The 27,672-nt window shown below is 43.2% G+C and overlaps 1 protein-coding gene across 1 annotated transcript in view; it reads left to right on the top strand.

Moving 5' to 3' along the window:
• The window catches only part of SDC2 (syndecan 2), a 119,620-nt gene that overhangs the window by 81,243 nt on the left and 10,705 nt on the right, over positions 1-27,672 (top strand). Inside the window, exon 2 of the mRNA XM_070477365.1 lies at positions 20,434-20,545. Coding sequence (XP_070333466.1) covers positions 20,434-20,545 — 112 coding nt within the window. The remainder of the gene's footprint in view (positions 1-20,433; positions 20,546-27,672) is intronic.

Genomic DNA, 27,672 nt, shown 5'->3' with positions numbered 1-27,672 from the left:
TATATATTAACACGTATTAAATAGATTGCCAGTGGAAATTGGCTGCATGACTTAGGGAACTCAACCTGGGTGTCTGTAACAACCTAGATGGGTGGGAGGGAGGTTTAAGAGGGAGGAGACATTTGTATCCTTATGTCTGATTCATGTTGATATATGGCAGAAATCAAACCAATGTTGTAAAGCAATCACCAATCAACTAAAAATAAATAAATATATATATTTTAAAAAGCTGGCTGGATGTGTTGTGCCCTCCTGGGATGACTAGACATCTTTTCCTGGTAGCCTAGGTGCTGTGCAAGCTAATTTTCTAAACACAGTAGAGGCGTGTGATGTATTTTTTGATGTCTGAGCCACAAAGCAGGAATCTGTCCCATAATTTCCAGAAGACCTCTCAGCTCTGCATATTGTGATCTGTTTCTGTGGGTCACTGTTGTGTCATCTTTGCTTACTGTCAAATGGTCAACTAATAGAAGTCATGAGCTGCCTTCATTCACCACTTTCTAACCACACGAGGAACTCCATATTCGGGTAGCTCATATGAAGGTGGAGTTGGGTTTAGGGTAGTTACAGAGCCTTTCCTTTATTTTTCAGTACTGATAAGCTTGTTTGCTTTATTTTGTATAAAGGTTAGCCAGATCATTGTAACCCCCTGGCTTCATTATGACACAGACTAAGAAAGTTGTGTGACTCCTCAGAGTGGCCTGGGTTTGAGGAACAGTCATTTTTTTTTTTTTTTAAACAGTATCATGATCGCTGATCTGCCTAAAAGAGCAAATCTACACAATTATAAATAATCATCCATTGGGTTTTTATTTTCCAGTTTACAGTGCTGGTTCACAGGTTGTCTGTCTTTAATTTTCCCATGAAATCTGGGAGACAGGCATTGTTATTTTCTCATCTTACCCAAAAGGAGATGGACTAAGCCTCTGAGTTTCTGTCCGGGTGCACTGATTTCAGGTTGGAGACTCTTAAGCCCCTTCTAACTCTCATGTTGCCTAACTGTCTGGCTCGTGGCCCAATGGACTATAAAAATCCATTCATTCAATATAAGGGGAGGAATCTGTCACCCATCATGTTTCACTTCTGATTCTCTCCCTAAAAGTGTCACTGGCACGTCCTGCTTGCTCCATCTCCAAGCTCATCAAATCTCAAACCACCTTCTGTGGGAACCCCATGCCTGCTTCTGCCTGTATTTCTGAGTCAGTGAAGGACTCCTACCTCTCATTCCTATCCTGGGTGTTAGGGTTGTATATGAGTGATGGTGGGCATACCATGTGATCACTAAAGCTCAGGATTCTCCAGCTATAAAATGGGGCTAATTAATACCAGCCCTACACTGTGAATATTTTGAGGTCTCATCCATTTAAATTTGGTACACAAATGCACTGTAAGGATAACAACCACTATTGTCATTTTAAAAAGTCCTTATATCCTCTTACCCCTCATGTGATCTGTTGGCAGGTCCTACAGATTCTAACCACATTAATGTCATCCAGTCTGTCTGCCTGAGACTTCTTACATAATTGCTGCCATAATTTGACTCATCAACTGTGGCTCCAGTCCAGCCCCTCTAATCCATCATCTGCACTGTATCCAACCTGATATTTCCAAAAGCACAAATTTGAACTTCTCCTTTAAGCCCCTCATTTACTTACAGAATAAAAATTCTTTAGTTTCTCCCCAAAGGCCCTTCATGACCTGCCCCTTGACACAGCCTCCTCTCACTATCATTCCTAGTCCTGGACACACACACTACCCTCCAGAGTGTAGAACTGAGGCTCCTCTGAATAACTTCCCATCCGATCTTGGTTCCCTCGAAGCTGGCATTCTCTGCCTCCAGTTTCCCTTCTTCCCTCCCGCACCTCAAACCTCCCCCACCCCCACCTCATGTCTAGCTGGTGTCATCTCATCTTCAGTTTCATGGTCTCAGTACTTCACACAGCATCCTGCATTCAGTAGGTGCTCAAGAAGTGAATACATTAACTTGGTTTCAGTGGACACAGGTTGGCCAGGCGCCTTTAACCCTGGGTCTTCTCAACTTTCTGGCATTTCTGAGGAGTTGGCAAGGCTGGACCACGGACTGGATCTTTAGGAAAGACCCTGGATGAGTAGCTGAGCCATGAGGAGACCTGGAGTCTGCCCTTGGGAACTTGAGGTGAAGAGAAATGAGGTCACTGTCACCACAGTTCATCCACTTTATCACTGTAAGAAAGCCTACATGTGATTCACATATATATAGCAGCGGGCTTCCCTGGTAGCTCAACTGGTAAAGAATCCACCTGCAATGCAGGAGACCCTGGTTCAATTCCTGGGTCGGGAAGATCTGCTGAAGAAGGGATAGGTTACCCACTCCAGTATTCTTGGGCTCCCCTGGTGGCTTAAATGGTAAAGAATCTGCCTGCAATGCAGGAGACCTGGGTTCAATGCTTGGGTTGGGAAGATTCCCCTGGAGGAGGGCATGGAAACCTGCCCCAGTATTCTTGCCTGGACAATCCCCATGGACAGAGGGGTCTGGTGGTCTGCAGTCCACAGGGTCGGCAAAGAGTCAGACACCACTGAGCAACCAAGCACAGCATAGCACGTGTATAGCTGCAGCCGTCTCACCAGGAATTTATCCAGAGTTGTCACTTGACTACTCAGAATTTACTCCAGAATTGTCCCTAAATATTCCTGGCAGAAGCAGCCGTCCGCATCCTCCCCCTACCCTCAGCGACAACCAGCTGGGAGCCATCAGCCGTGGTTACCGTGTCCATCAGCTGAAGAGTAACAAAGCCGGGCCTGCTGGCCCTACAGGCTGTAGGCTGTTACCCTGTTGTGACCGACATCACACCTGTCCAGAGTCATCTGACAGCTTTCCACAGAAGATTGTGAGGTGTTAGTCTTACTGTTTTGTGAGAAAGACATTGAACACTTCTGTCCATATGTAATGCTCTGGAAAACTCGAGAACCATCTAGGACTTACTGCATTACATGTTATGCTCAAAACCTCTAGAAATCCAAGCCTCTCTCCTTCATGAAAACTGTGGGGATTTGCTTTGTCCCTTCCTAAAAAAGATGCAAAGCCTGCTGAATGTGTTCCTGAGTGGGTTCTGACATCTCTGAGTTTCGTTGTTGTTGTTGTTCGATTGCTCAGTTGTGTCTGACTCTTTGCGACCCTGTGAGCTGTAGCATGCCAGATTTCCCTATCCTTCACTATCTCCTGGAGTTTGCATGCTCAGATATATAGAAGTGCCTGAAAAAGAACCCCATGATCTACCTGCTGTGGGTCTTAGAAATGCAAGCCTGTCTTGAGAGAGAAGTCTATGCCAGGGAAAGGATTTATTCTCTAAGACTCCGGTTGCTATCTTTATTGGTTGGTTGGTTTTAGTCGACTTTTTACTGAAGCCTAGTGCCTTCAGGAAAGGACACAAACCAGAAGTGTACAGCTTGAATTTGCAAATCACCCTTTTCATATAGTAATATATAATACTTTCTAGGACTCAAGTGCCACCACCAATTTATTGAATTAAATGGAGAGAAGGTGAGGATGGAAGTGGGAAGTTCTGAATCCTTTTCCCTTGACACAGCTGTTTGATAACCTTCCTGTTACTTATGTGCTCAAGGAGGTAGTTTTGTTTTCCTGGTGCTAATATTTGAGCCACTCACAACCTGTAATTTTTGCCTCCAATTTGGTTTCTTTTGCCTTTTAAATGATGAATCCCTTGAAGCCCCCCACCCCATGTATGAAAATTGCCTGCTCCCATCTGTGTGTGTCAGATACTTGTTTGTCCAAAGAAAGGACACCTAAGAGTTTTCTGCACACTTGGTTCTGATAAGGGAGTTCCTGTCTAAGGTGGATTTTTCCCCCCCTTATTCTGAAGATGGCTCTCTTATCCCCATGTCTTTCCCTTTTCTGTCTTCAGAGGTAGAAATTCTTTAGGGCTGTAGTTTATGTCTCAAATTCATGACCTTCTTTTCTTCTGGAAGATTTGTCTGATCGCCTCCCCTCTTCCCATGTGGTCCTTTGTGGGTCCAGTTAGTTGAAGCAACTTAACACAGGCTGTTACACTTTTTAGTGAAGTTCAATCTACTCTTCCTCCTGGTTAGGAAAACATCACTTTCTTGACCCATTAGTGATGAGCTGTTTACCTTATGATCAGCCTCAGTGTCACATGAAACGTTTTCAACTGTAATTGTCTCCCCCATTACCCTGAAACTTTTTAATTATAAAATTCTTAAATATGCATTAAAGTTGAAAGACTGTCCTCCACCTGAATTCAGTAATTATTAGTCATATTTGCTTTCTTTATGTATAGATTTTGGAGGGTTGTACTATTGATAGTAAAATTAGTCCATCAGGATATTTTATCCCTGAGTACTTCAGCACACACCCGCTGTGAGTAAGGACAGTATTTTATATGAACACGGTCTTACCCAAGAGAGTTAATTTCAGGTCCATGCTATCTTCTAATATCTAGTCCACATTCAGATTTCCCCAGTTGTCTTAAGAGCGTCTTTTGTAATTTTTTTCAAAACCAGGCTATACCAGAGTTTTTATTTCCTGTGGTTTATTAGTGCATCAGAGACTATCTGGGTGACTGTGACAGGTCAGGGGACAGAACAGTGGTGCAGTCATGTAGACAGTTCCCCAGGAGAAGACTGTGTGTTGGCAGTTTCCTTACTTGCTTGATGCCACAGTGGAGGCAACAGTGAATGAATGAGCATGAATGCAGACAGCCATCACCACTATTAATGGACCGCTTATCACTCCTAGAAGTCCAGAAGGTCTCATTCATTTCGTGCAGCTAATTGTATCTGCCGTTGCTTTGATGCAGCCATGTACACATGTTTTTAGCACCTAGGAACCATCTCGTGTGTGCTGGTTTGCCAGAGAGGTGTGTTGTTATTCTTGAAGGGAGCATAGCTCAGGAGAGATAGATGGGCAAGAATTCTCCAGAGATTTGGATTTCATGATAATTAATAGAGTTTATTTTGGGGGAGTACATGTTAAGATGTACAGAATAATGGAATAGATAGTATGTAGTTTGATTATCTCTCCCAGCACCCCCTCATTTCCCTTACTCTTGCACACATTGGTTGTAATTAATGAACCAATATTGATACATTGTCATTACCTATAGTCCATAGTTTGCATTAAGGCTCACACTTCGTGTTGTATATTTCTATGGGTTTTCAAAAATGCTGATTTGTTTACTTGGCTGTACCGGGTCTTCGTTGCAGTACGCAGGATCTTTAGTTGTGGTAGGCGAACTCTTAGTTGTTCCATGTGGGGTTTAGTTCCCTGACCAGGGATTGAACCCAGGCCTCTTGCACTGGGAGTGCAGTCTTAGCCCCTGGACCACCAGGGAAGTCCTCATTCTCTGGGTTTTGACAAATGCATCATATCAAGTATTAACAATTACACTTTTCCACAGGATAATTTCACTGCCCTAAAAATGCTCTGTGTTCCACCTGTTCATCCGTTCCTCCTTCTCCCTGAACATCTGACCTTTTTATTCTCTCCAGTTTTGCCTCTTCCAGAATGTCATAGTTGAAATCATACACTGTGTAGCCTTTTCAGACTGACTTTTGTTACTTAGTAATATGCATATATGTTTTCTCCATGTCTTTTAGTGGCTTGCTAGCTCATTTTAGCTTATCACTGAATATTATTCCGTTGTTTGGCTGTATCACACTTTGTTTATCCATTCACAAAGCTTACTGTTATTTTTAAACATGATAGAACTTTTCGGCACATAGTAGGTGTTTGGTTAATCAATAGTTATTAAATGGCTTAGATTGAATCCTTACTTTTTTCTGACACGTGTGTAGTGCAAAGCGAGTGTTTTAATGGAAAAGGCAATTCTGTGTTAGGAACTGATTTCTGCTAATGTTCAGTTATTGTTTAAGGAGAGAGCATTTAACACCACAGCCACTTAGCCCAGCAGCTGCAGACAACTTTGATATGCCCAGGCTTCTAACAACAGTTTAAACATTCTCCCTAGCATTGCAGTGTCCAATATAATAGCCACTAGCCACATGTGGCTATTGCCATTTAAATTGATTAAAAAATAAAACTAAAAATTCAGTGCCTCTGTTGCACCAGCCATATTTCAACCACTTGATAACTATATGTGTCTAGTGGCTTCCATGTTGGACAGAGCACATCTAGAACATTGTCATCATCACAGATAGTTTTGTCGAATGGCCCTGATCTAGAGCGTTCAAATAGAAGGATGGGATTGAAGTGAGTTGACCAGGCTGATTCTGGTTTCTCTTTAAGGCTTAACTGTTTTGAGCTGCAGCAGTTTTACAATGGAAGAGAGGGAGGCCAGAGATTTGTCTGCTGGAGCAAAGTTGCTTAAAATAACTTACGAGGGATAAAAAGGCTGCCCAGGGCAGTGAAGCTGTGAAATCCTCCTTGTGTGACAACCCCAGGAGGCCCAGCTTGACAAAGGTTTAGGCCCTTGATCAGCTAGTGTTGAGGACTTTTACAGAACTCTGAGTTCTTGCTTATTTAGCTTGGTGAAAAAGCAGGGGCCTTCTCTAATTTGAGGGGTTGGGGTGGGTGTGGAAAGGGAGTTAAACTTCTCAACTAATAAGTTTGCAAATTGTACACGCATCCCTGAGTAAAATCCTGTGGTCCTTGGATTCCAGGAATGTGCATCTTGAACGAATATCAGATATTTGCCACAGAAGTTGTAGCTCTCTCCCTTGAAATTGAAATTACTCTTATTTGGGATCAAAAGCAAATGGAAGTTAAGTTTTCTTGTGTGTGTGTGTGTTCCTTCTTTTTTTCCTAGCTCTTGGAGATCAGATCTGATTTCATTCACATGGTAAGTGCCATGCTGACGCAAAGTATTATGGGTTGTCAGTCTACTTAGATCTCAGTTCTGTATTCATTTTATGTATGGCATTCTACTGAAGTCTTCAGGTTTTTTTCTTCTACATTGATGTCCAGATATCAGACATTATATGAAATTGTGCTTTTCCTTAATGCCTAATCCTGAAATTGGCTGTTGATGTTGCTGAGGGTTTTTAATATAATTTTCAACTGAAAGCACCAAATTGCTCTGTTTACACACTGCAGCTTTAAATATTGACTTTTCACCTTTTGGCATGCTCAGGCTTCTAAGGGGCCTCATGTGGAAAGGCAAATTTGACAGAATAATATATCAACCAGAATTCCTGTGAAAAGGCTTAAAATATTCTGGTATTTGGACGTCCAGTCAGGATGTGACCACTTGGAATCATGACTGTCTATAAACACAGGCTTAGAATTGAGAGTTTCTCTAAGAATAGGCACAGAGAAAATAGTATATTATCTTGCAAATGAAGAACTGGAAATGCCAGACCTCAAATGAAGACAGATTTCCCTTTAATCTTTCAGCTAGTGTCACCTGCTAAACAACTCTCAGAAGAGTTGCTGAGATTTAATCAGTATTTAATAATTATTGCATTTGTTCAATTGACTTTGCTTTAAAAACTAACACGTCGGCCCTCGAATAAAAGGCGGGGTAATGGATGGATTTCTTATATTTACTGTGATTTTCATGTAATTTTAAAAAGTATATTTTTAATTTAGACACTGTTTCATGTTAGCAAAATCTTGAGAAATTGATTATGGTTTCTTCACATGGGGTTGTTTTCTTAAAAGCCATGCAAGGGGAAAGAATCAATATTAGAGCTTTCCGAGTGGCAGCTTTATACAGAGCCCCCCAGCACGATTGATTGCAGCTGTTTTTGTAAAGGATTTAAAAAGAACAATCCGTATTAAAAACCTCCTTCTTTGCTATGAGCTCGGACAGTTCCAAGCGGGTTTCCATGGGGGCTCCGCTGCAGTGTGACTACTTGAAGAGCTTGTGGCCACACCAGCGAGCCAGGGCAGTCAGATGGGAAAAGGCTATTAGGTGAGGGGGTGTCGGGGTGCATGCCAAAGAGGTTACCGTGGCAGCTGCAATCATTCAGCCAAATTCCTCAGCCTCCAAAGCAGGAGAGGCAAGAAGCAAGTGACTTCTACCAGTGGTGTGTAAAGCAGCCGGAAAAGAGAGATGAAAAGTCAGCCTCTGTTCCAAAGCATTGGCCAAAGGCAGGGATGTTCAGGCCAAGTAAGGAGGCATGGAAACGGATAGCCCACAGCTTCCACATCCCCATCTGCTGCCTGGAGGCTGGTGAGGAGTGGACGCGTCTTCCGTGGGCCTCTTACACTGAGCCCCAGGAGCGAGCTCTAATCAGGCTGCCCGCTGATGTCGTCCCAGTTAAATAATAAACTCCACTCTGTGGGCAGAGATGCTGTGTGGCGGCAGGTGCCTGGCGCAGTCACATCTATCCAAAACGGGTCCCATCTTGAACGGCTGTGGCAGGACCAAAGTGGGAGCCCAGGAATGTGGGCTGGGCTCCCCGGGCTTTACTTCTCAGTAAGACCTGTGCGCTTTAGGAAATGAAGATGTAACAAGCAGCCCCGGGTGGCTGTCATCTGAAAAGGTGGGGCGTGTTACATAGACCTTGCCATGGGTTGCTTTGCAGAAGGCACTTGCCGGCCTGGGGTGGCCCGTTAATTTGGGAAGAAGTCAAAATCCTGGGGAGTGTGGGAATTTTTAGAAAATATTGTTAGATTTAGTACCCATGAGTGCTAAATCACCCCATAGGCCTTTGGTATGGCTTGCTTTAGAACTGATGGAATCAGTTGGTAAGCAGCTTTTGTTACTGGATTTACTTGGGGGAAAAAATTCCTTGAGATGATCTGATATGTTTTTGACTCCCAATGATTAATATTTGCTTTTTTTTAATCTCCTGTATTTTTAGAAAATGAAGTGCTATTTCTCTTATGAAATGTGCTTATGAATGTGTGTTCCAGCTGAGACTTCTAATTATCACTAGGGAATTACCATGAATCAGCCTCACTTGGGTGCAAAAAAATAATAGTGATAGGCTTTTTTCGAAAAAATATATTCTTGAAAGCATTTCTTAAATATTATTTTTTAATTGAGCATGTAATTTTACCATCTTGCAGGCTCCTCTTTTCCCTTCATCTTCCATACCCTTGTATCATAAGAGTATAGGATTCTATCAGCAGGATGTTAGAATGTCTCCATAGACGCTGATGGAGGTAGACCAGAAGGACAGAAGGCAGCGTTGTGTGATGGGGATTAGGTTACCTTTTGGATTTTTGAAGTTTTTTTTCCCCACATATCAATTTGAACAGCCAACGAAGTGTTTATCATTGTTGGGAAAAAATATGATTGTCCACACAGCTTCTTTCCTCTTCCTTTGGTAAGATTGTTACATAAACGACACTTGACAACACCAACATGAGTGCTTTCTCAAATGCATTTGCATAAGAGATGGCACAGGTCACATGACTATAAACGTACTCCCTGTGAAACAGGTGTTTTTGTCTGAGAGCTCAGGTTTCATTTCTTGTGGAATTTCATGCAGGGTCCGCAGTGGATTTCGTAATCAGTCTCTAATACCTTTAAATCTTTGCCTGCTTCCTTTGTTAAGGAAATCATTTCTTTAAAGGCTGCGTGGCCTTCATTGTTAATTGGTTGAAGAGTTTGGTCAGGAACAATTCCTTTCTACAACAAAAAGAAATACAGGGCCAGGGGCTATGAGTCTTGGGCAGAATCAGGATGTTTTTCTGAGAGATAATCAAGAATGTGATTACCTTCAGCTCCCAATATAACCACCTCTGTGACTTGACACTTGGTATTAAAAATCCACCCTTCAGAACAGTTTGACTTCAGTTTTGAAATCTATGGTCTCATCACCTTTGGAACTGTCTCCTTCTGTCTAGCTTTGTTCCTTTTATTTAGATAAGCACTGTCACGTTTTCAGTCTTCCAGGGTAAGGAAGTAGTCACATGTCATTTTCTTCGTTGAAAAAGTCTCCTAGATCAGGTAGTCACCTTGGCAACCCAGGGCTTTCTAGAATCAGCAAAAGGAGAGATAGAACAAGAGGCTCCCCTTACAGACAGACAACATTGATGTAAAAGTGAAACTCGCTCCATCGTTTCCGACTTTTTGCGACCCCATGGACCGTGCAGTCCATGGAATTCTCCAGACCAGAATACTGGAGTGGGTAGCCTTTCCCTTCTCCAGGGGGTCTTCCCAACCCAGGGATCGAACCCAGGGCTCCTGCACTGCAGGCAAAGTCTTTACCAACTGAGTTATCAGGAAATGTAACAGAATTGCCCCTGAAAAACAGGAGCAACTCAAAACATCTTCAGGGCTCACTGGCACATCAGCCCTGGAGTGTGTCCAGGGCACAGTGCTTCCAGGTCAGATAGTGGCCACTGCAGGTGGGGACTAGACTGGAAGGGAGCTTGTTGACTGGGGCACCGACAGCCACACCTTGACGTGGAGTGTCTTCCCTGCTTTAAATAACCCGGAAGCAAAGAGTAACTAATGAGATGGGTAATGAGACCCAGGGCATTTTAGAACCTAGAATCTTGTGATTAAATATCCATTTTAATAGACCTTTCGCCTTTATGGCTTCAGATAAACTGGATCAGGAGTGACCAAATCACTGTGGTGCGATTCTGTGGCACTTTCCTTAAGTGTGCGCTTTTTTTTTTTTTTTTTAGTGTTTGTCACTTAGATACCATGTACTTCCATGATGCTTTCTTTAGGCTCTTTATACATGTGTGTATCTGTCTGTTTAAATACATCAGCTGTTAAAAGTCCTGTTGATGTTTGGAAGCTGGTTCCTGGACATTTCCATCGTTTGTGTCTTTAGCAGCATATATATGTTGGGAAAACATAACAGTAATTAGGAACAAGATCATTCACAAGCCACCACCCTCACTAATTAACTCTTCATTTTTCTACTGATTTGAAACTTTTAGAGTTGTAATATTAGAAAATATTAAAGCAATATATACTTTTTAAACATAGTGTGTTGTCCAAACATGTTTCCTCATTTTTCTGTGGGATATGATTTTTAATGGCTAGGTTGAAAAAATTAATGCATGATACATAATTGACATAGCTATCCTTCTGTAGTTGCATTCACATTGTCTCAGTGGTTTTGCCTTAATTCAGTAGTGAACATTCCACCTCGCCTTCTTTTTAGAATATTTCCTTAGGATAGTTCCTGAGAGTAGAAATATCTGATCAGATGGTAGAAAAGATTTTCTATCTTCTTAAAACACATTGCCAGTGTGCTTCCCAAAAGGGCTCGTGCCCATTTCTGTAAGTTGGCATCTTTTACATAGAGCTCCTCTTTACAGGCATGCAGTAAAGTGTCCGTATCAACGTTCAGTCTCAGTGCTAGCTTAGACCTGAAATAGGCTCAGTTGGAAATTCCATCCACCAACTGCCCCACATCTCTTGAGAGCAGGTTTATTCTCCAGCATTAGTTGGAGCCTGGCAAGGCATGGTCTGCTCTTTGGACCTGAGGTCTTTCCCATTTTCCTGTCCCATAGGCATCCTGGGGCACTCCGTCAGCTCCCGTATAGGGTGGAGAATATATGTGGCTGTGCCTCAGGGCTTAAAACTGTAGCAGTTGAAAAGCCTTTAGAGTGAATTATTAAATCTAAACCAGAGCCTCTTGGCTTCCTGTGCTTGACTTGGAGTCTGTTCCATTGTGGTAGTTTTTACAAAACACTTCTGAATGAGAAATACATTCCAAATCTCTTTTTTTGCCCCCCTCTCCTGCCAAACACCACCAGGAAACAGAATCTGGTTATTTCAGTTAGAATATATTAATCCTGACCCTCTCCAGCCCTTGGGGCTTTTCAGGTTAGGCCCACACAGCTTCTATTTTTACTCTAGTCTAAACTGTGGTCATATGGATGGCAAAATAAATACTAGAATATTTTAGTTCAGGAGGGAGAGAGGCAGCAGTGCTTATAATAACATGGCAGCAAACCTCTCTCTTCCCTCTGTTTGATATTCCAAAAAAGGAAGAAAGCACCACTCAGAGCACATCTGTAAGTCATGAACATTTTCCTTTTGTGTGTCATGCATATTCAACATAACCCCCCTCCCTGTGCAGCCCAGGCATTGCTTTAATATCCATTGCTCCATAAGAGCCCTAGTTTTGGTGCAGACAAATTTAATTCAAGACCAAGGTAACTTACCTTCTCTCTTTGGACCAAGAATCCAAACCCTTTCTCGCAAACAGAAGTGTGAAGTTGTGGTGTGTTCTGCCCTTATCCCCCACTGCCCACCCCTCACCCCCTAACTCCTTTTTGACATCCATGACCCATGAAGAGGAAGACTGGTTTTGTTTACATTTGAAAAGACCCTGATGCTGGGAAAGATTGAAGGCAGGAGGAGAAGGGGACGTCAGAGGATGAGATGGTTGGATGGCATCACTGACTCGATGCACATGAGTTTGAGTAAGCTCCAGGAGTTGCTGATGGATAGGGAGGCCTGGCGTGCTGCAGTCCATGGGGTCGCAAAGAGTCGGACACAACTGAGCGACTGAACTGAATTGAACTGAATCCTAAGAAGAAAATTTTTTTTTTTTAATGGATTGAATTTCACAATATAGATGTTTTGAAACTCAAAAGTTACAAATGGACATAAAGTGAAAACTCTCTCCAGGTGAGAGATTTTGCATTTAATTAGTTGACCCTGTAATTTTCTCTAGGTGACAAAGCATAAAGTATGTCAAGAATTTAGGTGCAAGGTTTAGATTTCTTTCTGCTCAGCTTAGTGGACAGCTTTTCTTTGTGAAATGGTGGCCTATAGAGACTGAGGACTGTGGAACGGGGCTTTGTAGAGTGATATGGCAGTGATACGATTATTGGCAAGGGAGCATAGTCTTGCATATTGGCAAGGGAGTGTCCGTAATCAGGGCCATTTGTTGTTACCAAGGTCTAGTTTAAAGAGAAATGGGACCGAGGCCCTGAATCCTGCCTGTTCTCTGTCGTAATGCTTGTGGGTGGGGGTGGGGCTGCAGAGGAAAAATGCATCCTTCAGTTAAGTAAGCAGACAGGGGCTTCTGGGTCCTCCTATTTGAGATGTTGGTTTAAATTTACCCACCAAACCACTTACTGAGCCAGGACCATACTGTAGACTCAATAGACAAACCCTGTAGGAGGAAAAATAATTTTGAAGCAGCTACACCAACATACCTATGTTGACACATCTTTTGTGACAATGATACAAATTCTGTTGAATCATAAATGATACATTGAGTTGAACCAAGTAATCCTTTGGTCAGATTTTTTTGCTGTTGTTTTTCTCAACATGCTGATTATTGGGCTGAGCATTTTATTAGAGAAAGATTTTGTTTGAGCTTTGTTGGCTAGGAAATCGAAGTGCTTTGACCCACATTCTGTTCTTTTTTTTAAACAAAGAAGAAAATTTCTACTGTGAAGTACACTCACTCAGTGTTACTTTTTGAAACACTTTTCAGCCATTCCGATGTACTCCAGAGACTAGTGTTGTGCCCAGCTCGTTGGAGGCATTCTTAATGAGTTGGTGAATTCTTCTAAAGTCATCCTTATCTTTCTGTTAGTCCTCCTCACAATATAAGGCTAAATTCCATTGCCCTTTTCATAAGGAGAACTTGTAAAATTCGTGGGTTGAGTTTTCCCTGATGTGTGGTAACCGGGTAACTTGTTTAAAATATGTGGTTATTTGCTTTCACCCAATGGCTTTAAGCTTGCTTTTAGCCTTTCAGAAAAATGTGACCTCTGCTACTCTTTGTTGAACCTTTGCCCATATGCTGGCTCTCAAGCAGTGGGGGATACAGAAAACACCAGAACTGCTCCTCGTTCCTCAGCCTCTTCAAGGAATGTACATTCTAAGGGTTGAGGTAAGATTACCGCATCCAACAGGAAAATCTGCCATGACTAGTAAATTCTGAATGAGTGGTTCAGACCTGCAGGATTGTAAGTAGTTACTTGTAGGAATTCTGTCATCTCCCATGATTTGGTTTGTTTCAAAAGGTTCATGGAACTAGTTGAATTTTTTGACAGTTGCTGATGTTTTGACTCTCTTAGAGTTTATTTTTTGATGTGACATTTTTCTGAGCAGCCCAGTCATCTTTTTGCTTCATACTTCACACCCAAATGTGATTCTGCCTTCATAAACCTGATATTTTTTCTTTCCAGAATTGGGTTTATTTTCCTAATAGACACAAATAAATAATTTAAACTAAATTTCCCCTTAATGGAAGGCATGCTGAAGTGTTTCTTAAAGTTAGAGACTAGCTTTTTATGTAATTAAGGACCTTTTTGAAGCAGGTCTGAGCTAAAGATCTTTCTTAAGGATTTCTTAAGTAGGAATTTAAGAATCTGCTTTCATGTGTGACCTCAGCTTTTGTATGAGTTACACACAGGATGGTAGAATAAGTCTAGGCCATTGTTAGATAGCAGAGCATTTTCTGTAAACAAGTCCTTAGAATAAGTGCTTGGTAAATACAGTAGCACTTGCCTGTAAATATATAATGCAGTCACATCTCACACATGTTCAGGGACCACAGTATGTTTCCCAACAGTAAACAGAGGTTTCTTTCCTTCCATTACATCTTTGATTTGGATGGGACACCTAATAGAGATGAAGGTGTTACTAAAAATGAATGAGTGACAGTTGGCTTCCTTCAAAGGGGCAGTGTACAGGATGTTAGGCAGAGAAGAAATTGTTAAGCTAGAATTCTAAATCTTCACGCAGATTTTTCCCCATCTATAATGCCAAAAACACTAGCTCTGAAAGATGTTAAATAGATTTTCGGGGCAGGTGGGGAGAATTTCCATGGCCAAAGTCTGAAAGTGTTGGATCAAGCAGAGTTCAACAGGACTCTTTTATTATAGTTCTTCTCAGGGCCTTTATTATGATTATGTGTGAATTACAAGGTGGGGTGGGGGGCGGGGATAGTGGGCAGGCCCAGCAAGGCCAACACTGTCAATGAGCACATACTTTGAAACCTTGACTTGGACATGAATCCTTGTTCCCCACTTCTGAGCTGTCTGTCTTTGGACAAGCCTCAGTTCCTTGGTCTGCAGTGGAGATTGTTGAGATGATTAAATGTGCCAGTGCTTATAAAACACTTAGCACAGAATGCCTGGCACATAATAAACACTTAGCAGTTAGCTACAGTTAATCCTTTTGAACCCCAGGCTGACTAGCTCTGATAGCTTCGTGGGGCATTACAGTTCAATAGCAAGAGCCCAGAATTAGGCGGCAAACGTTTTGGGCTCCAGTTTGGCCACCAAGTAGACCAGATGATTTTTAAGTGACTTTATCACTGTGGTGTTCTGTGTCTTCACTTTTGAAATAAATAGGTCATCCGGATGCCTATAATGTCCAGTCAAGCTCTAAGATTATATGTTTCCATGGGCTCTACCTAAGCCAGAGTTGGCAAGTCCATCTTAAGGGCAAGTGTATCATCTCTGTGGGAATATGTAGGGGAAAATTTTAATTATTATTTCATTTACAGTGTGTGTTAACTAGTAATAAAATAGTTTATTAAGTCATCTCTGGAAAAATAAGCTAGAGTTACAGCCAGTTTGGTGCTTTGGAGTCACTATAAAAGTAAATAAACATCTGAGTCTTTGAGTCCAAGTCAGGACTGAATGTGCCTTTTATGCTAAAACTAAGAAACATCATCCAGGTGTTTGTTTTCTATTATGTGATTCAAAGTGTCATACCAGGCCACACAAATATTTAACTTTTATGTCTGAAGGCTAATTTTCTGAAGGTTGGGTTTGAGGTGATGGTATCCATAAATAGGCTTTCTACTTTCTGACTTTGTTATCAGCCTAAGTTTCCACTAGGTGTGCGTGCATGCTAAATCACTGCAGTTGTATCCAACTCTTTGCAACCCTATGCACTGTAGCCCGCCTGGCTCCTCTGTCCGTGGGATTCTCCAGGCAAGAATGCTGGAGTGGGTTGCCATGCCCTCCTCCAAGGGATCTTCTTGAACCAGGGATCGAACCCACATCTCCTGCAGCTCCTGCATTGCAGGTGGATTCTTTATCACTGAGCCACCAGGGAAGCCCAAGTTTCCACCATAAGGTGAATTTAACACCTGCTGCTTTGAGCTTTAATTATCTTGACCACTGTTTATCACTTGCACTAGTTTAAGGCACTTAGAGGACATCCATCTAGTAGATAAGGCAGTGTATCTTTTAAGGAAGACCTTAATTTCTAAATAACAGATTTCCATCCTGGCAGTTTGAAACATGATATTTGCCGAACATAAGCTTTACCTCATAGTAAAAAAACCCAGCAAGTAGATTTATTCAGTTGCCATCTCACAAATTTTCTTTGCTGAGACAATGGGAATATTTGTGATATTTCTTATTTTGAGATTAGTGCACTTGTGGTCTTCTATGCACCAAACCAGCATTTTCTCTGTTCATTTTTATTACAAACATCATGTGTGTTTGGGCTGAACTGTTTTGTCAGAATATTGGTTTTCATCATCCTCAGGTACGCGAGCCCCTCAATTTTCTGTCCTTGGAGGAGTTTATTTCCTCTTAGGGGTTTTGTATAAAGTAAATTGATGTCACCAGGTCTGAGTGGAGATTTTTTTGTTGTTTTTGATTTCTGTGTGTATGTGTATGGGGTTTGGGTGGAGGAAGTGGCAGTAACTGACTGGAAATGCAGTGAGGTTGTGTGGTAGAAGAATGTCTTTCAAGGCCGAGGAGTTTGTATTTTATCCAGTGGAAGATAGGGAGCCAAGAAAGGGTTTTTATCAGCAGGGGAGCATTGTGGTCGTGTTTAAGAATGGTCCCTCAGCAGATGATGGATTCGAAGACAAAGCCCTGGCGGTGGCTGAGGAAGGAGGCCCAAGGCGGCGCAGTTGCTGCACTTTGAAGGGTAGGGAGGGAGCGGTAGAGTTGGGAGACAGCCGTCAGGCATCACCTCCTCTGTGGAGGTGACTCAGGGCTCGGGTTCTGGCTGAACCTCTGTTTTGTCCTGCGGTCGCTCCTCCTCCTCATTGTACCTCGTTGCTTCCCACATCTTCCCTCCGCGCTCTTGCAGCATGTCTCACGTCAGCTGAGGGGAGAAAGGTCTGAAAGACCAGCTTTGTTTTTCTTCCAGCTTGTACTCTGGGCCCTGTTAGCCAGCAGGATTGACGCTGCCCCTTGGTCACGGGCTGTCCCGAATGAAACCAACTCGAGAGGAAGTCCTGCTGTCGGGCTGGGCCTCTGCACGCTTCCTCCCCGTTGCTTTCTTTCATCCAGCGGCTCGTCTCATCGAACACGAGAGTGTTCGTGTGTCTCGGGGTTTTCTGCTCAGTGAGGCAAATCACAGTTGGCTGGTGGAGAAGCCGTAGTCTTGAGTCACCCCTTTTCTTGGCTTTTGGAAGATGCGTGCCTCGCCCCCAGGGAATGTGAGAGCAGAATTCATTTCCCTTTCTGGGCATGTTAACTGCAGCAATCCTCTCTGTACAGAGTCGAATCTTCACCAAAGGAATTGTCATGTTTGCAAAGATTTTTTTTGTTTGTTTAGAAGAAAAGACAGTGGAGGTTTTCTTCGAGTGTTATCTGCTACCATGGGAAAAGAAGCCTGCTTATTTGAGATCAGACTATGGAAGGTTTTGTGTGTGTGTGTGGGTGCGTGTGCACGCTCATGTGCTAAGCTGCTTCAGTTGTATCTGACTCTTTGCAACCCTATGGACTGTACCCACTAGGCTTCTCTGTCCATGGGATTCTCCAGGCAAGGATACCGGAATGGGTTGCCATGCCCTCCTCCAGGGGATCTTCTCAGCCCAGGGATCGAATGTGCAGCTCCTGCGACTCCTGCATTGGATTTTTTTCACCGTTGAGCCACCAGTGTAGCTCTCTATGGAAGGATGGATATTAGCAATTCCTCTTAGGCGCTTGGTGCCCCTGACGTCAGAGCAGGAGATAATGTTTAGTGTGATGTCATAATTATTTGTACCACAACAGACAGTGGAGGAACAAATCCTTTTAGCTGCCCTCGAACACATTAAACGTCCCCTCAGCCCCAGGACTGCCCTGGAGCCTCGCAGAGCCCGAGGGGCTGAGGGGGTGCCAGCTTCATTAGATGCATCCTGAGTCCAAGTCTTGTAGCAATTCAGGTCCTACAGCCTTCTCCTAAGGAGCTGGCTGTCAGAGAGAAGTGAGTTGCTTGTCAAGCCAGTCTGTGTGGTTGAGTCGCGAGGTGGCCACAGTCCTCTGGGAGACATGTTTTGGCCCATCAGCCTGTGCATGTGACAGACGTGCCCGTCTAGCAACTGGGTCACCTAATGAATAGACTTACAGTTTACAAGTAGGGACTAAATATTTCGTGTGGCCCATGCCACCTCCAACTTTGACAGAGCCAAGAGGAAAAAATCATTCAGTGTTGAGAAAAGGCAAACAGGTTTCTGCTTTTAAGCTCAAGGTTGCGCAAATAGGTCCCTGTCCACGTGTATAGTTTGGGACCGATGATCTCCGAGGCTTTGGATGGAAAGATGTCAACTGTAGAAGTCCTGAGGGTCATGTGTTAACTCTGAAGCCTGAGTCAAAGTCCAGTTTGTTTTAGGTAATCTCAGTCAGCAAATATTTATTGAATCCCCATGCCTTCCGAGAGGGCCAGAGAACTCAGATCATTGAGGCCCTGCCTTCTCCAGGTGTGCTCTGCTGTGGGGCCTCAGAAAAGTGCTCACCAGACAGTTAACAGTAACACTGAGCCTTTGTCTTAAATTGTTCACAGGCTACAAAATCCAAAATAGTAGTCTCTAACAAGGGGACGTGGAAAGTCTGAAAAAAACAGAGCCTGTTTTGTAGACTGGACTTGAGAGAAAGAATGAGAGGGTCCTGCCGATGGAATTCATAGGGCAGAGTTTAGTACACGCAGGACAGCAAACAGCCCTAGTGGTGTTTGCTAAGCACCTTCTGCCCACCAGATACTGTGATTGTGGGGGTTTGGGTGAACTGAGGATGTGTGAAGCACAGTTCTTGCCCTTATAGGAGCTAAGAGACTGCCAGGGTCAGTGACGCCGATGGTGGGGCTGTGGGACCCATGGCTCCTGATCCTGTAGGTTCGCGAGCTTTCAGAAACCCGGCCGGACTAGTAAGAGCCTTGGAGACTGCTATCATGCAGCATGGCCTCAGAGGGCAGAGTTAAGCTCTGACTGTTCTAGGGAGATTCCAGCACACTCTTGTCTCGGGGTGGTTATTCAGTGCCTTCCGGCCAGGCCACCAGGAAACCTCTCCCTGGCTAAAGTCTCAGTTCTCAGAATGTGCTGGTGTGGCCGCTTAAGCAAAGTGGGCATCCGTGCCTTCACGGTAGTTGTCACTGAGGCCTGGAGGACACCAGCTTGGGTGTAGGACACTTCAGTCTCTCCAATCAGCTGTCGAAACCCGAGAGAAAAGAGTGGTGCTGTGGTGGGGTGGCCCTGGCGTCCTCTTTGGAAGGTTCCAGTCCAGTGACAGCTGGAGCAGAAGAAGGCTTTATTTTATCAATAAAAGGATATCTGATGAAAGCCACTATAATGAGGGAAACATTTTTTTTGTCATTCCTGTTAAGAACAAACCTTCCATTTGATTTTTTAAAAAATAGGACAATAATGAGTGCTGCCTTTTTCCAAACACAAGGGTTTTTTAGTGGCTGACAGGCTGCTGTGTTTGTTTCTGGGCTTTCATGAGATACTAGTGGTAAAATATCAATTTACTGAAACCATTTAAGAAAAATTATACATCTACCCAGCCTCCACTTCATGTGAGTGACTCTCTTGGCAGGATTAGGTTGAATTTTAATACTAAAACTCTTACTGAAGAGCTAAGAAGCTGTGGAACTGGTCGACTTAGTGAATGATCCCTTTCCCTATTCAGCGTGTGATTTGCTGTTACCCAGTGCCAGGAATATAAAAAGAATGCGCTTGTGTGGGTTTATCTGCATTTGTCATTAAGGCTCCACTAAGCCTGTGGGCCCCAGATGTGGCTCGCGGTGGGCTGTTGCCCCGGTCCACAGTCTCGTGGGCTCTGATCCTGGCGGGGTGTGGTGCTGGCCTCTGCGTGGCCCCCGAGAGCTCCTGGCCATGATGGTGCCTCTGTGAGTGTGGCCGGGCCTGTAAATGTCCAAGGGACCTTGATGCATCCCTGGGAGGTGATTTTGCCCAAGTACCCTAATACATCCCCGAGGAAGTCTTAAATGAGTTAACTGTCTTGTAGCTTTTCCAATCAAGGAGCCTCACGGTGACTTTGGGAAAGCAGATGGCTCCAGCTAGCACTGGGGCCACTGGAACTCAGACGGCTTTAGTGGAAAGTGAGGAAATAAGCCTGTGGGTAGGTGCTTCTGAGGCATCTTGGGTCCACTGGGTTAGACTCCGTAAGCTTCCCTCAGGAGCATTGTCTGGTCAGCCCTTGACATCATGTGACTTGTCAGGGTGTGCCAAGGAAAGGAAGGGACAAAAATGTCGGTTTAGAGGAACAGGAAAGAGGGACAGGTAGTCACTGAGGTATAAGCCTGAACAGTGAGATGAATGAATAAACTCATTTCCTAATTTCTCACCATCCTAAACCCCTTCTCTTTCCTTTCTCAGCGGGCAGAGCTGACATCTGATAAAGACATGTACCTTGACAACAGCTCCATTGAAGAAGCTTCAGGAGTGTATCCTATTGATGATGATGACTATGCTTCTGCATCAGGCTCGGGTAAGGCTAGCTACATCCACACTCATCTCTGTTCTCCGTGTTTGTGTATGCATGCGTGCACACACACACACACACTCTCACACACGCATACACTCACACTCGACTGGAACATGCTTCAGGGAAACAGGTAGGAGGCATAATTGTTAAGGGCACACTCTGTGGAGTGTGCCTGGGTGTGAATTCTAGCTCCCAGCTACTTGAGCTGTGAGATCTTGGGAATATATTTAATTTGGCTGAACCTCAGTTTCCTCATTTAAAGAATGGAAGATAATAATAATCCCTCCCACATAGGGTTGTCATGAATCTTAAGGTGTTGATACATCTGTAGCTCTTAGAGCTTGCTACTTGGCATGTAGGCAGTGTTCTGTCAACATTATCAGGGTGATGTCATGAAAACCACCCTTCAATATGAGTTTCATAGAACCGCCAATCTTACCTTAAAGCTTATAAGTGAGACCAAGAAGAGTTGCACTTTGTTACTACTAGTGTATTGCTCAAAAGTAGGAGGGAGAATGTAGCAGCCAAGTAAAATGATTGTACACTGATATCTTCAACTCCTGTGGTGTATCAGTTACCTGTTACTTCAGTAATGCCTCGTAACAAGCCATCCCAAAGTGTAGTGGCTAAAAACAACAGTCATTTTGTTTCACTCCTTATTCTTCAGGGTGGCAGTTTAGGTGGACTGACTGGGCTCTTTCCCGTGTCAGTGGTCAGCTGCAGGTTGAGTTTGCTGATCTTGCTGGGCTCTGTCATATCTGTGGGGTAGCCGGGCAGATGTGGCTCTGGTCATTGTGGGCTCTCATTCTCCAGGAGGCCAGCCATTTGTCCACAGGGAGGAGACAGAGATCCCAGGATGGCAAGTAGGAGTGTGCAAAGGCTCTTGAAGTCAAGACTTAGAATGGGCACAATTTCACTACCATGTTTGATAGGTCAAAGCCAGTCCTAGGCCCAGCCCAGACTCTGCTTTCTAGTGAAGGGAGCTGTAGGGTTGTCACAGTGCAGAGGAAAACATTACAAGGAAGATAAAGGATTTGATCATTTTGCAATCAATTTCCTATACCTGGGACATGTTTCACCTGTGCCAGGATTGGCTCCCAGGAAACTGAGAAAGAGGAGGAGCTTGTGCATGTATTAATGATCAGATCAGGAACGTGAGGTCAGCAGCCTGCTAGGGAAGTCTTATCCAGGATCTGTTTTACATTTAACATTTGGTTAAAGTCCATATAGTCAAAGCTATGGTTTTTCCAATCATCATGTACAGATGAGAGTTAGACCATAAAGAAGGCTGAGCGTCAAGGAATTGACGCTGAAGACTCTTGGGAGTCCCTTGGACAGCAAGGAGATCAAACAAGTCAGTCATAAAGAAAATCAACCCCGAATATTGATGCTAAAGCTGAAGCTCCAGTACTTTGGCCACCTGATATGAAGAACCAACTCATTGGAAGAGACCCTGATGCTGGGAAAGGTTGAGAGCAGGAGAAGAGGATGACAGAGGATGAGATGGTTGGGTCGGTCCATTGGACCAACTCAGTGGACACGACTTTGAGCCAACTCTGGGAGATAGTGAAGGATGGGGAAGCCTGGCATGCTGCCGTGCATGGGGTTGCAAAGAGTCAGACATGAGTTAGCAACTGAACAAATGCTGAATGTAGATGTCTCACAATCAGATCAGCGTGGGCTTCAGAATAACCCAGAGCAAATTAAAATCGTGTCTTTGGGAGAGATCTAGCTATATAAGAATGAGTATCTTAGGTTGGAAAATGGCAAGTCTGAGAGAGACAAGAAAGGTTGTAGCCGACCTAGATAACAGTGAGCTTACAACGCAGTCCTCATGTAAAAATAGCCCTAGTTATTCTGGGGAGAGTGATATATATCACACACGCAGGATGAGTGTGAAAAGTTGTTCTCCATAGCCCACAACTCTATTAATATTGTTCACTCATGGCACCTCTTTTTTTTGTTAACACCTCAAAAGTGCTTTGTAACTGTCTTCTTCAAAATGTCTCAGGAAATATACCTATACATACATTTTGGTCTTCATTGCACAGATCTTAGAATCTGAGAGTTGTCAGAGACTTGGAGAGGTTGTCCAAGTCATTTTTCTGATTTCTGCTAAGATTGTCCTTAAATTTAACATAAAGAATGCAGATTCGGTCCTGGTCCTCTGGAAGCCCCCCATGTCCTCCATCCGGGTGGAAGGGGATTGAAGTGGTTGTTTGAAATCCTGAACCACTCATCAGACAGATTGAGCTCAGACTTAAATGTGGGCCCACATTGCTTCTGCTTTGGCTGAAACCTTGGGCAGATCATTGCTGCAAAGAAGTGTATTGTTCTGGATTTTGGGAACCTCCTTGCACTATACTGGGGGTGTTGATTTTCAGCTTAAAGGTAGCAGAAGCTATAACTAAAATTTGTAAAGCCCTTTACTTATTACTTATTTACTGCATGTCAGACTCTGTTCCCGGTCTTATAACATCTCTATAAAGACAGATTCTGTTATCTCCGTTTTTCACAGGAGAAAATCTAAGGCCTGAGAAGATTGAATAGCTTGCCTCAGATCACACTGTTGGAAGGAAGTGGAGCTGGGCCAGGGGCCAGGGAGCTGGGCTGGAGAGTGTGTTCTCTTCACTCCTTCGCTCTAGTGCCTCCTTGTGTCCTGAAACCCCACTCTAGAATGAGGAGACCCTGCCTCGCTGATGCACAGCCCCTGGTGGAGACGGGGATCTCCTGGGTTTTGGCCAGCGTTCCCTCTGTTCTCACTGTCACACCGTTCCGTAGAGGAGCACAGGGACTGCAGGCATGGCCTGAGACCCAGAGGGTACCTCCCAGGGGAGAAGATAGATCATCCTCATACTATATATGTGGACTCAGGGGTCAGCACTCACAGACATGAAAAGTTCAACCATCCACTTAAACCTTTCATGGGCGTTCACTGTGTGCCAGATGCTTGACCATATTCTTTGGACACAGAGATGAAAGACTAGGTCTTTGTCCTCAAGGAACGAAGAGTCAGATGAGAAAAATGCAGAAATGAGAAAAAAAAATTGTTACACCACGTCATAGATGATATAACATAAGAAGGTGCTGTACAACAGAAGTGTAAGAGTTAAGTGCAGAGTTCTGGATAAAGGTGGCGGATTGAAGGTTTATACCTCCCAATACCCAGCTAAACTGACCATAAACAAATTGGGCCTAAACTCATGAGGACAAATGGAACAGTATAGGAGTCAAAAGCCACAATGTTTTGAAAGCTGGGAGGCAGATGGGCTTGTAGTAACAGACTTGGCAGACGTGAGAAAGCTGAGTTAGCCAGCTGTGGGGTGTGGATGGGGGCAGGTTTGGGAAGAGCAAAGAAGCAAACTAATTTACACGGCAGAGTCCCCACGGGGCCCTAGAATTCATGCCACTAGATGGAGGGTGAAGATGTACTAAACTCAGGATGACTGACTGAAAGTTTAAGAAGGAAGGAGATTTCCCACCTGAAACTATCACAACATTGTTAACCCAACTATACTCCAATACACAATAAAAAGTTAAAAAAAAAAAAAAAAAGTAAGTAGATTCCCTAATTCCTTCCCATCAGAACGCAGCAAAAGGATTGATGCTCCTGACCTGAGAAGAAAACTGGAGGTTTGTTATCTGGAGAGGAAAAACAGAGGGTCTTTGGACTGGAAATGTACCAGGCACATTTCAGGATGGGGGCCCCACGTTGAAAACAGGGAGAACAAGTTCTGAGATTAATGCTTGGGTTAATGCAGAGATTTCCCAAGTTATCTTCTCCCAGTCGGTTCCCAGAACTCGGCCTTCTCCCCCTCTAGGGACTTGAACCAACTCAAAGGAAATAACTCTAAAATGCTGACATTGGCATTTGACAGGCTTCTTCTGTGTGCTCAGAGCTTCTAGTCAGCTGCTCATTCTCTCCCTCTTGAGTATGAGAAGACAACCAAGGCTCCCTGGACATTTACAGGAGGACTTCTGAAAGACAGAGACCTTCCTATAGCCCCGAATTGGAAGAGAACAGAAACTCACAGTGAGAACTTAGAGAAAAACTTACTAAATTTGGAGAGATGAGGTGCTTTAATGTTGAAACAAGAAGAGGATACTACAGAAAAGGAACATTGTAAGAGTGCAAGTGTCCTTGGAGAGTGAAACGGTCATGTCAGAAATGAACAGCTCATTAGGAGATGAGATAATATGCAGATATTTATTCAACTCATTCAACAAGTATTTCACAATGACCCATAACATGGGGGAGTAGACACCATTCTAGGTGCTAGGGACACTTTAGTAAATAAAATCTAATGACGCTTTCTGTGATGGTAGAATTATTTTATTTATTCCTTCCTATATTCTCTATTTCCCAATTTCATCTGTGAAAAAACTGCATTATTTTTTTAAAAGATGTATTTCTTCAGTAAGTAGAAGAAAATGTTATTTTTTTTAAAAGAAGAAACTCAGTGAATGATGGAAGCAGATAAAAATAGTTCCATGATGGAGAAAGAGAGTATGACACTGATTTTAGGAATGAGAGTTTAAGCAGGAGAGTTTCCAAGGTGGAAGCAGGCTTTGGACTCAAGTCTAAGCTGTCTCAGGCAAAGAGGACAGTGAGAGCTGAACGTCAGGGGTGAGGGAGATGTGATCAATGGGGTCCCCAGATTTCTGGTTTGGGTAAGAGGGTCAATATTTTTAATAAAGATGATAAATGCAGTGGAAGAGCCACCTGAGGTGGGTCACTCATCTAATTTAAGAAGTACTAACTTGAGAGAATTTTCTACTTTACAAAATCTCTTCTTTCACAACAAATTCTCCAAACTCCTAATTTGGCGATTCATATTTGTAACTGTTGTAAGCCAAGAGAGTCTTGAAGACCTTTAATTGAAAATTTTTCATTTCGCATTGAATTTTTTTCCTAAGATGCAAATCAGTCATATTATGTATAAAATTTTGATGGAAAATCAGGGAAGCTGATATGAGAGAACAGTGTATTTGGACCCATCATTATTAATGATTTACATTTATGTAGGACTTCCCTGGTGGCTTAGATGGTAAAGCATCTGCCTACAATGCGGGAGGCCCGGGTTCGATCCCTGGGTGGGAAAGATCCTCTGGAGAAGGAAATGGCAACCCACTCCAGTACTCTTGGCTGGAAAATCCTATGGATGGAGGAGGGTAGTAGGCTACGGTCCATGGGGTCGCAAGGAGTCAGACATGACTGAGCGACTTCACTTCACTTCACATTTATGTAGCATTTTGTATACACCGATGCTTTCAAATATATATATATATATCATGTTTGCACCTCTGAGAATTAGTGGTTGTTATCCCCATTTTACTGATGAAAAAACTAACTCAAGCATTATTTGTCCAAGGACACAAAGATAATAAATGCCAAAACAAGTACTAAGTTTGTTTAATGCCAAATCCCATATTTATTTCAATATACCCTTCACCATTTTTTTTCTGAATAATGAGTGTACATGCTGGAGGAAATCAATATATTAAAATATTTAAAATGAGTCATATTCATAGCTTTGCACTTTCCCTAGTATCTTACCTCATATTTTTTGAACTGCTTGTTATTTTAACATGATTCCATGCGGAGTCTGGGACTATTCATCATTTTTTCCTGTCTGAGGAAGCAGGTTAGTTTGAGTTACAGACTTTGAATTTTTTGAGTTGTTATAAGTTTGACAAATGATCAACTTAAAAAGAATGTTGTATTTGAATGTGAACAATTCTCAAATGTTGTTTTTGTAAAAAGGCAAAATGAACCAACAAAAAGACATAGTGCCCAGTTGGAAGTCAGTGGTTAGTCCTTACTGCACAGATACTGGGTCAGTGCCTGGAGGTGTTGGGATTTTGTTAGACATTCTGTTGGGGAGCCGATCAGATCCAATCCCTCAGCCGTAGGAAGCTTCGGTCCCTTGCCCCTCAGGGGAGACTTTAGTCAGTCATCACACAAACAAACGCATTGTTACAAACTTGTGATAAATGCAGTCTTAGGGTAAGAAAGGTGGTACTAAATAAGCAGGTGATGAAGACTCTAATGTGGAAGGGAGGCCTTCTCCAAGGAATGACATTTGTGCTGAAATCTAGAGGTGAGGTTTAGAAATTAACTAGGCAAAGACTTCTGGCCGAAGATCAGGGGACCACAGCTGGAGTCTAGGGGATAACAGGATAAATGGTGCTGAAGGAAACTGGAAAGGTAGGCCAGGACTGGACTACACAAGAAAAGGCAGTGGCGTTTATATTCACCTCAAGAGCAGTGGAGTGCCGCTGTTACAGTTTTAAGCAGGAGAATGATGGGGTTGCAGCCCATCTGCACAGTGGACTGGAAGGAAATGAGGAAGAAGGGAGGTCCAGTGATTGATGGGAAGATTGGATGAGGGTGGTAGCCCTGGAACTATAGAAAGATGTTAAGAGTGCAGACGTAAAAAGAAGGTAAAATCCATAGAACTGGGTGATGGATTCAATGTGGTGGTGAGGAAGAGGGGAGGGAACCAGAGCTGTGAGTTACAGGAACGAAGGGTTCCACTCACTGCCAGATAACATAGGAGAAAAGACTGCGTTTGTAGAGGGAGAGGCAGGGAAATCATGAGTTCTAGTTTTTTTAAATTTTATTGAAGTATAGTAGATTTACAATATTGTGTTAATTTCTGCTGTACGACAGTTATTCAGTTGTGTATATTTTTTCAATATTCTTTTCCGTTATGGTTTATCACAGGATATTGAATATAGTTCCCTGTGCTATACAATATGACTTTGTTGTTTATCCATTCTCTGTATGATGATTTGCATCTGTTAATCCCAAACTTCCAGTCCTTCCCTCCTTACCTCCTCTCCCCTGGCACCCACAGGTCTGTTCCACGAGTTCTATTTTGAACGTGACCGAGATGTATTCACTACCTTTGAGTCATTCAGGTGAAAATGCCAAGTAGGCTGGTGGATATGTAGGTCTAAATTTTGGAGGAGTGATAGAAGGGAACCACTTGGGTTAGCTTGGGTTTCATTTGTATTTAGATGTAACAGAAGCCATGGGTGAGAGAGAAAGTGTAGAGTAAGGTGCAGCCTAGGGCTCAGCCTTAAGGAACCTTTCATATTTTGTGTCCAGGTGGAAGACAATGAAT

Source organism: Odocoileus virginianus, chromosome 15 (assembly GCF_023699985.2).
Source record: "Odocoileus virginianus isolate 20LAN1187 ecotype Illinois chromosome 15, Ovbor_1.2, whole genome shotgun sequence".
Taxonomy (NCBI): Eukaryota; Metazoa; Chordata; class Mammalia; order Artiodactyla; family Cervidae; genus Odocoileus; species Odocoileus virginianus.
This window is presented reverse-complemented; position numbering and strand designations above follow the sequence as displayed.